At 48.2% G+C, this 11,664-nt stretch overlaps 1 protein-coding gene and 1 long non-coding RNA gene across 2 annotated transcripts; both read right to left on the reverse strand.

The window, feature by feature from the left end:
- Nucleotides 1–1,564: 1,564 nt before the first annotated feature.
- On the reverse strand, nucleotides 1,565–2,947 carry LOC139831294 (uncharacterized). Its single transcript, XM_071820600.1, has 3 exons — nucleotides 2,499–2,947; nucleotides 1,697–2,236; nucleotides 1,565–1,595 (listed from the first exon to the last, which is right to left on the reverse strand). The coding sequence occupies exons 1-2, from the start codon at nucleotides 2,828–2,830 to the stop codon at nucleotides 2,233–2,235; spliced, it is 336 nt and encodes a 111-aa protein (XP_071676701.1). The 5' UTR covers nucleotides 2,831–2,947; the 3' UTR covers nucleotides 1,565–1,595; nucleotides 1,697–2,232.
- Nucleotides 2,948–3,141: 194 nt separating this feature from the next.
- Nucleotides 3,142–3,800, reverse strand: LOC139831295 (uncharacterized). The gene is made up of 3 exons (XR_011745994.1): nucleotides 3,607–3,800; nucleotides 3,417–3,534; nucleotides 3,142–3,311 (listed from the first exon to the last, which is right to left on the reverse strand). It is a non-coding gene; the product is annotated as an uncharacterized lncRNA (long non-coding RNA).
- Between the last annotated feature and the right edge of the window lie 7,864 nt (nucleotides 3,801–11,664).

Genomic DNA, 11,664 nt, shown 5'->3' on the forward strand with positions numbered 1-11,664 from the left:
ACCGGAGTCCGTGCGTAGTATGTGGCCGCGAAAGCTTCCCTCGATGGGCACACTGGAGTCGGCCCCGGCCTAGCTAGCTCCTCGGCCGGAAGTGCGATCCTCTCTCCAGTCTGGAAGAACGTCCTGACCGCCTGCAAGATAGTTTAGATGTCAAGCGCCGCAGATATAAAAAAAGGGGAGGTGGGACTTGTCATGTCTTCTAACAATAAAAGATGGTAACTTACACGACTCGTCGCCTCCGGGTAATCTTCCCAAGCCGCTCTCTTGAGGTCCCACTCTGCTACAACCGTCAAATAGTTCTCATAAGCGGCCGCGTAGGCGGCCTCAAAGTGAGCCTACAATTTCCAAGAAAAGGAGTCATGTCAATTTAGCCATTCAGGGATGAATGTTGGAAAGAAGATGGAAATGAGAAAACTTACATCCGTACGACGGTGTCGAGGAGGCGCGACCGGTGGGTCGCCGGTGGTGAGGGTAGACCTGATCTGCGTGAGGGTCCTCTGCGGCTTGATCACCCCACTAAGAAGCTTCGTGCGGCCATGCTCCACGCCGCTCCCCGCCACCATAATCGCCGTCAAGTCGGTCTCCTGCTCAATAGGATCATCCACCTCCGGATGAAGACCCTTGAACACCGAGCAGTACTTCTCCAACTCCTCTTCGGCAAAGCCGAAGTACTCGGGCAGCGAGGGCTGAGGCTGGCTCAGATCGGGCTGCTTCCGCTTCATCTTCGGCCCCCCTCCCACCTCGGAGAGAGGCTCCCCGAGGTCCGCCTCCTGCACAAGAAGATAAATGTTATGTGTATCAAGTAGTAATATGAGGGGAAATAAATGCAAGTTGTTCCATGTATATATGTACCTTGTGCTTCCTGTAGCGCTCGGTGCATGCGGCTTCCCAGACCGTGTGTTCCTCCAAAGGCCCGGTTTGCCTTGTTGCGCGCGCTCTTGGCGTTGAAGTCGGCGTCTTCGCCAACCCACCTCGCTACCAAGGCCTCAAATGCGTCTTCCTTATTCTCGCACCATAGGGGCATAACACGAAAAACCAAAACTCATTTGAAGAACACATAATGCAATCCCAACTATGCGGCAACATAGAGTCTCATTGAATATTTACTTACCTTGAAGTAATCTTCCTTTGTCATCTCGAGGATCGTCCCCGATATTGTCGGCTTTCTTGACCCTCGTGCCTGCTCAGCCTTGAAGTGCCCGATGCGGGTATGCTTCGATTGTACCACGGTTGCCTTGTCAACCTCCTCGACAAGCCCTAGTCGCACCGCCTTCCCTAGCTCAACCATATCATCAGGCACCTTATAATGGGTCTGCAATCATGCATAAGAATAATTGTGAGAGAGACATGAGTTAGCATAGTTTGTTCATCAACTATTAAGTAAACTCGAGAAGCATGCTTTACCCAAAACTTGGTGTACACTGCTTAATAAGCTGTCCCAAAGCCCGGCAAGGAGCTGCCTCATAGTCCGCCCAAGTCTCGGCTAGCTTCTTCTCGCCGCCGGGGACCGGAGTGTAAAAGCCCGGCCGCATCGCCTAATAAGAGCTCCAATCATGCTCGACGGCCGGCGAACCCCCTTGTCATATGTCCAATTGCTGCACAATAATCAAAACATTAGTATGCCAATCAGTTATGCACAATAATGAAAACATTAGTACATAGCAAAATGAATCTAAATGTTCAAAATTAAACTTACTCTTTTTCGTTCGGGATGATGAGGGCTTTCGCATCCTGGCTAGTAGGCTCCCTCCTCTCATCAGGGACTTGCGCTTCACCACGAATGCGCAACTTCTTCGGCGCCATCTCCCTCTCCGCCTCCTCGTCCTGCCCCTCCACCTCCATCTCCACCTCCATCTCCACCTCCATCTCCCCCTCAGTAGACTGTGTGTGAGCGGACTGGGAAGCCACGTCGCCAGAAGCAGAGGGTATGTCACCAAGGAAAGGTCCACCTCCACCTCGTCCTCGTCCTCCACCTCCACCTCGTCCTCGTCCTCCACCTCCGCCTCCGCCTCGTCCTCCAGCTCGTCCTCCACCTCCACCTCGTCCTCCACCTCCACCACGTCCTCCACCTCCACCTACACCTCCACCTCCAACTCCACCCGTGTCATCGTCCGCGTAACGCGAGCTGGCACGCGTTGGTCTTCCACTTCTAGTGGTCCCGGTGAACTTCTGTTGGCTCATACTCTTCAAAATGGAGTTCATGGATTGCTTGCTTCCGCTCATATTGATCAATCACCTGCATTGACAAAGAGTAAACAAGTAAGCATTCATGCCTTAATAAAATGTAGACACTAAGCAAAAAATAGATACTAAGCATAAGAAGCATATTGAAAAATAGATACTAAGCATAAGAAGCATATTGAAAAATAGATACTAAGCATAAGAAGCATATTGAAAAATAGATACTAAGCATAAGAAGCATATTGAAAAATAAATACTAAGTATAAGAAGCATATGGAAAAATAGATACTAAGCATAAAGGCATAAAGGACCCTCACCTCGAATCATCACTATCATAATGAGGCATTGGGTTCTCATAACGAGGCATTGGGTTCTCATTTTCACTATCACTATCAGTATCATGTGAGTAATGAGGTTGGGTGGGAATGTCCGGTGGAGTCTCATCATTGAACCCATTGCCCTCATGTAACTTGGTGAGCATTTGTATGTCCTTTAGGTCCACCACTGTTTCACCATGAAGATGTGCCTCGTTCTCGAGGTCCTCAAGACCAATTTCTATTTCGAAATCCCCAAAGTTCTCTTGCTCTTGATAAAAAATTCCCTCGTATGTTACAGGGTCAATGTTGTTGTAATCCTCGTCGGAGGGCATGGGTAGCTTACCATGTGGTGATACCTTGAACACGACTTCCCAGCCTTTGAGGTACTCCTTTTGACATGGGTAGGGCAAATAATAAACTTGCTTGGCTTGGTGAGCCACAACAAAGACATCGGCTCCGCTATAGCGAGGTTGAAGGCCTAACTTCCACTAACCCAATGGAAGGAGTGCTTCTCTGTCCAACTTGTGGGTCGAACCAGTGGCATTTGAACACAACGAGATTGAGTTGTATGTTTGTCCTATTGAATGTCAGCTCGTATACATTCTCTAACCTTCCGTAGTATTCTATGTCATCGGATCCTTTGGTGAAGACCCCAGTATTTATAGTTTTTGGGTTAGGCCGATTCTTCTGGTGATACTCTGTATGGAAGCGATACCCATTCACATCGTACTTCTCATACATTGAGATTCTACGGTTGCAACCCTGGGAAACACATCTCAGCTCATCCGTCATCTCAACGTTGGGATCACCTCCCTACAAATTCAGTTCAAATTGTTTCTTTGCATTAGTTACGTGTAATAAGAGGGACAAGTCACGGATTGCAAAAGTATTGGATAAAAGGGACTTGTTAGAAATTACTTTTTCGTAGAACCAATCCAGGAATTTTTTCTTTCCGGGACGACTCTCTTTCAAAAGAATCTCCATCTCCGCATCAGAGGGATCCGTCGATCTCGTCCAATATTCATCCTTGTATTGGCTAAAAGGAAGAAAAAACGTATTAGACCAAAATCGAGTTACTAATAGCAAAGTAATTTGTTCACCATTTTACCTTATGAATTTGAGCACTTCTTGCATGTTCGTAACCACATAAAACATTATGCAATCTTTCTCTTCCTTTGTCAAGATGCCCTTTTTAGAGGCACCAGCCTTGCCACCGTGACATTTGAAGAGGAGGAGCTTGGGGTCATGCTTGGGCTCGTCGATATTGTACCGAGATATCGGGTTATGCATAGTGGGAACATCATCCGCATAGTACGTTGTCGTGGCGTCGCCATCTCCCGGAGGATAGTTGCCTCAGCTATGCATGCTTCAATCTTATTTTTGTTGCCACATTTGTTTCGAATATACTTGAACTCTCTCTCAATGCAAAACTGCCAACGATACTGCACCGGTCCACCCAAGAGTGCCTCGTTCGCAAGATGCACAATGAGATGTAACATCGGAGTAAAGAAACCTGGTGGAAAGATCATCTCTAACTTGCATAACAACTCCGGCACTTGATCATGCAACTTCGCAATCACCGACTCACATATCTGCTTAGCACAGACCGTGCGGAAGAAATGGCTCAACTCCGCAAGCACTCGCCAGACATGCTCGGGGAGATACCCTCGAACCATCACCGGCATCAGTCGCTCAATCCATATATGATAGTCGTGACTCTTGAGCCCGTTTACTTTTCCTGTTGTAAGATTGACTCCCTTACTCATATTCGAACAATAGCCATCTGGGAACATAACGGCGTATTTCAGCCACATCATTGCCTCCTTCTTCTGGAGACTATCAAGCACGTAGTTGGCATGCGGCTTGACCCAATTTTTTCTATTGCCCTCAGGAGGATGCATGTGTAGTCTTTGCCTGTCACACAGATTCTCAACATCGACTCTAGCCTTGACATTATCCTTTGTCTTGTCAGGAATGTTCAGACGGTGTTAAAACGGACTCCCCCACATTCTTTTCGGTGTGCCTCATATCGATGTTAGGGGGAAGTTCGCGATCCTTGTAATACTCGAGCTGCGTTAAGCCCGGCACGTGAGTCCAGCTTGTGTGTCTCACCATATCCCACATATGTTTTGCCGGGTTCTTTACTACGCTGGAGAGCACGTAGCTCACCATCAACAGTTTCACCATTGAACTTTGGTATCGTTTCTTCTTCACGCACAACTTTGCCCTTTGTGAAGTTCTTTTTGTCTCCTCTGAACCGATGCCCTCTTTTGAGGTACTTTCGATGTTTGTCAAATGCGACATATTTGCGACCCGCATTCAGCCAAATGAACTCCAATCGGTGCCTGCACACTGGGCATGGAAACCTACCAGCTGTACAATGCCCGCAAAATAGAGCGTACCAGTGTAGGTCGTGCATGGAATATTGGAACCAAACTTTCATGACAAAGTTTGTCTTCGTTGCTCGGTCGTATGTCAAGGTCCCATGGTGCCAAGAGTGGTGCAAATCATACACAAGCGGTTGCATGAATACACTCAAATTCTTCCCCGGGTAATCAGGCCCTGGAATGATCATCGACAGGAATATGGTCTTCCTTTGCATAAGGACTCCGGGAGGGAGATTGAGCGGAATAACAAACACGGGCCAACAGCTGTACGCGGATGCTGACATACCATATGGATTGAATCCATCGGTTGCTATCGCAATTCTGACATTCCGAGCATCATTTGCCTTATCAGGGTGTTTTGCATCGAAGTTACGCCATGCTTTACCATCGATGGGTGCCCCATGTTTAGTCGTCCCTCCGCGTCCTTGAATCTCAACCCGTTCTTATGCCACGTCATCTGTTTGGCTGACTCCTCGGACATGTAAAGCCGTTGGATTCTTTTTATGAACGGGAGATAACGAAGAATCTTCACGGCGACTTTTGTCTGCACCTTCTCACCATTAGCTCTGGTTATCTCATGATACCTAGAGGACCCACACTTGCTACAATATTTGTCATCCGCAAACTCTTTCCAAAACAAAAGACAGTTTTTGGGACAACAATCATACTTCACATAATCCATGCTGAGCGCTTTCAACATTTTCTTTGCTGCATACATGGTTTTAGGCAGACAATGGCCTTCGGGCAACATGTTACCAACAGTTACCAAATTTTTTTCAAAGCATGCACGGGTGCTGTCGAACTGGGCCTTGTCGGCTAGTACTTGCGCGATGGCATCGAGCTGAGAAATTTTTGCACCCTCATATAGAGGCCTCTTAGCCGCAGCCATCATATCATAGAAGGCCTTTGCGGTAGGCTCGGGTTCCTCCGGTTCTGGCGGTTCCTCCGGTTCTGGCGGTCCCTCAGGTTCTGGCGGTTCCTCCTGTTCTGGCGATTCTGGCATGTAGGCATCGTGGAGATCATCTAGCAAGTATCTAATCCCATCGTCCTCATTGCCATCGATTCGCTGCCTCATCACCTCACCTCTGTCACGTTCGTACTGAGCAAAGTCGACACACGTGACGTAATCAGGCATATACCCATTCAACCAAAGATGTTTAGTCATATCATCCTTTCCGTGACGATGACGCCTCTTGCAACGAGCGCAAGGGCAACTTGGACGAACGCCTGACTTTGAACCACGCGCTAACTCCTTCACTAATAAATTGGTCTTCCATACCCACTCTTCTGTCATTTCAGTCGAACTAGCACGGCCACTGTACATCCACCCATTATCAGCCATCCTCTGCTTGATTGGGAGACAAACAACAAATAGTACCATGAAATTAAATGCATCATATTTTTATTTTACCGGGCGAAACGCATGCATCAACCATTTTTCCCTCCATTTATTGAGCGAAGGAAAGTGTCGCCCCAGTTCAAATCCGGTCAGTTTCCAGCGGATTCGGCGGGGCACCGCAGGAAGCGGGTGGGATTCCCAGATGGCTTCCGCGCGCATATGGCATGTGATAGGTGGTGCGTAGGAGGTATCCTACCGCTGCGCGGAGGTCCCGCGCGATACTGAAATGCGCACCATGTAGCTGCTTCACAAAAAAAAGCCCTTCCGGCACCCCGAAAATGGAAAAACCGTCGCCCGTGGTTCGGATTGGAAATCCGCGACCGGGGCCTTGCTTCCCATCCTAGGGCCCACGCACGTGCCAAATATGGCCTCGTTCCGACAAACTATGTGGTGAAACGGGCCGTTTCCTACTCATTTCCCCTAAAAGCCACAGATCTACCCCTATAGCTTTCTCCGTGTGACGGTGTAACAATGGATTTTTTTATTTGCTTTGGTTTGTTTAGGACATATGTACATGGGAAACCATAGGTTGGGCTTACTTTACCATAAAATAGGCTCCATTTTAGCCGTACCAGGAGTTTGCACATACAGATCCTGGATTTTCACCAAGTGCTGGCCCATGTCTGCGAAAATCGTCAACGCCGGGTACATGCAAGGTTAGCCAAACCCTACATCACACTTGTGCACATATGCTAGGGACATATGCAAGTTTTTAAGCGGTTCCGACGCTCCGCTGATCTGTATCTTCGGAAACCCTAGGGCGGGGACCCCGCAGATCTACCCCTATAGCTTTCTCCGTGTGACGGTGTAACAATGGATTTTTTTATTTGCTTTGGTTTGTTTAGGACATATGTACATGGGAAACCATAGGTTGGGCTTACTTTACCATAAAATAGGCTCCATTTTAGCCGTACAGGAGTTTGCACATACAGATCCCGGATCTTCACCAAGTGCTGGCCCATGTCTGCGAAAATCGTCAACGCCGGTACATGCAAGGTTAGCCAAACCCTACATCACACTTGTGCACATATGCTAGGGACATATGCAAGTTTTTAAGCGGTTCCGACGCTCCGCTGATCTCGTATCTTCGGAAACCCTAGGGCGGGGACCCCGCAGATCTACCCCTATAGCTTTCTCCGTGTGACGGTGTAACAATGGATTTTTTTATTTGCTTTGATTTGTTTAGGACATATGTACATGGGAAACCATAGGTTGGGCTTACTTTACCATAAAATAGGCTCCATTTTAGCCGTACCAGGAGTTTGCACATACAGATCCTGGATTTTCACCAAGTGTTGGCCCATGTCTGCGAAAATCGTCAACGCCGGGTACATGCAAGGTTAGCCAAACCCTACATCACACTTGTGCACATATGCTAGGGACATATGCAAGTTTTTAAGCGGTTCCGACGCTCCGCTGATCTGTATCTTCGGAAACCCTAGGGCGGGGACCCCGCAGATCTACCCCTATAGCTTTCTCCGTGTGACGGTGTAACAATGGATTTTTTTATTTGCTTTGGTTTGTTTAGGACATATGTACATGGGAAACCATAGGTTGGGCTTACTTTACCATAAAATAGGCTCCATTTTAGCCGTACCAGGAGTTTGCACATACAGATCCTGGATTTTCACCAAGTGCTGGCCCATGTCTGCGAAAATCGTCAACGCCGGTACATGCAAGGTTAGCCAAACCCTACATCACACTTGTGCACATATGCTAGGGACATATGCAAGTTTTTAAGCGGTTCCGACGCTCCGCTGATCTCGTATCTTCGGAAACCCTAGGGCGGGGACCCCGCAGATCTACCCCTATAGCTTTCTCCGTGTGACGGTGTAACAATGGATTTTTTTATTTGCTTTGGTTTGTTTAGGACATATGTACATGGGAAACCATAGGTTGGGCTTACCAGGAGTTTCCACATACAGATCCTGGATTTTACCCCTATAGTCTATAATCTGCCTGAGTTTTGGGACCATTCCCACCCTCCGATGCTCGATTTCTGACGACACACAATAATGATACACTTAAGAACTTGAGACCCACACACGTTACAAAGCACTTAAATAACTAGACCCACACACAAACCAAAACACTTAAAGAACTAGACCACACACAAACCAAAGCACTTAAAGAACTACACCCACACACGAAGCAAAGCACTTAAAAACTACACTACTAACACACAAACCAAAACACTTAAAAAACTAAACCCACACACGAACAAAGCACTTAACACTGGGTCGACACATGACCCGTTAGACACATGGACTCGACACACACACATACTAATCAGTTCTCGAAATCTTCGTCCTCGCTAGGGTGTCCTCTCGAAGCGGTACTTGAGAGGTACGAAAACCACCGTTCATCATTTTCCCCCATGTCGACGCCTCTCCTTTGGCGTACTCCGCGTCATATTCGGCCCTCCTCTGCCGCTTTCCCGCCCTCCTCTCTCTCCCCGTACGCCTGCTTCTCCATCCAGAATGCGCGCGTGGCCGCGACGTCTCCGGGATGGTCTCTGCGCCACTGTGCCATGAACTGCTCGTCCGCCTCGGTGGTATCAATCCGCCGCTGGCCATCTCTGAACCGCTGCGCTTCACCCTCTGAGCGAAGTAGCGGCTCAGTAGAGAGACTCTCGGCTTCCGTCAGAGACCTGACCTCCGGGAAGTTCAATTCGTGGCGCGACCGGCCAAACCTCCAAGCCGCAACGTCGTATGCGCGGGCAGCAGCCTCCTTCGTGTAGAAGGTGCCGAGCCACACACGCACACCACCGGCGGAGATTTCGGACGCGAAATGGCCCGCAGCCCGCTGGCGAACGCCGATGAAGCCCGTGTTGCTACGGCGACGAGGAGCCATCTCGACGGCAGCTGAGCTCAGAGGATTCTGTGGTGTTTTTTGGATGAGAGAGTTGATGAGGAGAGAAATGTTGTTGGTGATGTTAGTGTTGAGAAGACATGGCTATATATAGGACGACGAGGGCTGAAACGGCGGGAATAATTGGCGGGAGAGAATGGGCGCGAGAAGAATGGCGGGAGGGAAGGAGGGGGGAAAAATGGCGGGAACCTGTGCCGACGGCCTGGCCGTCGGCCTACATAGGAAGTGGCGCGAAAAAATGGCGCGAATAAGGGCGGGAAGAAGGAAAATTTGGCGGGGAAGCTGTGCCGACGGCCTGGCCGTCGGCCCACATCACGCCGTTTGCCACCTGCTGACGCCGTTGTCGGTAGCTGTCTGTGGCCCCACCATATGACCATGTGCCGACGGCTAGGCTACGTGCCGTCGGCACAGGCAGTGTTTGTGCCGACGGCCAAAGTGTGCCGACGGCGGCCGTCGGTTCTGGTGGTTCTGTGCCGACGGCCAGGCTGTGCCGACGGCTACCTTGCTGGGCTGACGGCGAGCGAGGCTGTGCCGACGGCGGCCGTCGGCACAGATTCTGGCCGTCGGCACGTCGGCGGGTTCCCGTAGTGTCTAGTGCTCCCGGACAGATGTTGTCGATGACACTGGCCGACGCAGCTCTCGCCCGAGACTGCAGGCGTGGCGCTGTCCACCGGTGACGGCTCGTGCTTGCCGTTGCGAGCTCAGACAGGGAGGTCGCAGCATGGAAGCGATTTCAGCCGGCGCGGCTCCACCTGAGACCGCCGCCAGCCACGAAGCCCGCGAGGTTCTCTTCGCCCCCCCTTTATGACTGTCTGGCACCTGCTGTATATATAGGCAGCGCCAGGCCAGGTCGGTTACTAGAGTTTGCCTGCCGCAAGTCACGCGCCTCAGTAGAATATTCGGCTCAGATACGATCGATCCAAACTATCAGACTTGGACGATACGTAGCTCAATCGATCCTTCACGTGTACGTCGGGCGTACACCAACCATCGATTGACCAGACTTTGAAACTTAAAAGCCCATGAGCTACTCCGTACGAATAAGTCCCTTGAACAAAAAGAACAAGCCCGTACAATTAAAATATACAGGGTAGCTTAAATAAATCTAACTGGGCTAATTAAGTCCTTAACACATGTTACGCATCCAAGTATACTTGAACTAGCCGTACATGTATAGTGCAACGATGGATGCATGTACTTTTGTGAATGTGGGTTTGCCTCGCTTCTGCAAGGACAGTATTTTACACCTAAATATACTTTACATGTACTTTGAATATATTTGCACAAAATATCGTCGAACAACCTTTTTACATTTCAAATGAAAGGTAGGTACGGAGTCCGGTATGCATTTTGCTGTAATCTTAAGTTTTCAAAACTGTAGTGCTAACACCTGGTAAGCTAGAGGCCAAAAAACACTGTTAGTGATCCTACATATTGACAAAATGTATTTTTAATAGTGGCTCTATGTATAAAAACACGTCGTTAGTATACTGTATGCTAGCTGGATTTCCTTTTTAAGCTGGGACCACGAGGTGAGCTAGATGCCAAGGATTAATTGGTTGGAAGAACTTAGTGCACAAGATGAGGCTGTATAGAAACTGAGGACAATGTCTCTAAAGCTAGTTAGATTGTAGAAACAACATCCCCTCCAAGATGTGAACCTCGTTGTGTTGACTTCATGCCCATCGTTCATGTCTTCTAAGTTGCTGGATAGTGTTGTGTTTGCAACATGCAAAGCTTGTACTTTGGCATTCATATGTACGTATAGATTAACAGAGTTACATGAGTTTATATATTTAATAATACTTTCTCGGTCCATAAAAGGATGTATAATTTCGTCAAATTTTGGATGTATCTAGAGTTTTAGACACTGTTTACTGCATAGATGCATCTAAAATTAAACAAATCTTCGATATTACTTTTATGGACAGATGGAGTACTCTCTTTCTAGCTATGCTTTCTTTTGTCTAACAAAAAGAGTAACAAAAATAACTTAAAGCGGACTCAGGAAAATATCAAGAAAAAATAAAGAACGGAGTGCGTTTTTTAATGTGCTTAATTACACCTCACTTGTTCTTGGCACCTAGGGGAATAAATTTACGTGCCATCATTGTTGCCACCCGTACTACATTTTTCCCTATGGCTCGAAACCCAAATCAAACAATGTCCCTAGCGTCCCAAACACGCCCTTTGTGTATTTGCTTTCTTTCACTCTTATGGTTGATTTATTGATATTGATTTAGTATTGCGTCTTTATATTTTTATATGAGTATTTATTAAATATTTTGTCAAATTTAGTAAACATCTTCAAAAAATAGGCAAGGGAGGGAAGGGAGACCAACAAGGGGAGTCTGCTCTTGATGGGAGTGGAACCCTAATCAGCATTGATGTTCCACTATGACCCTACCACTTGGCCACACGGTTGAGTTCTTGGGTGGTTGTGTTGGGGGTGGGTACCACTTGGCATAACAGTGACATCCATATGATAGTGCTTGCCTACGCCGCCCTC

This window comes from Lolium perenne, chromosome 5, assembly GCF_019359855.2.
Source record: "Lolium perenne isolate Kyuss_39 chromosome 5, Kyuss_2.0, whole genome shotgun sequence".
Lineage (NCBI taxonomy): Eukaryota > Viridiplantae > Streptophyta > Magnoliopsida > Poales > Poaceae > Lolium > Lolium perenne.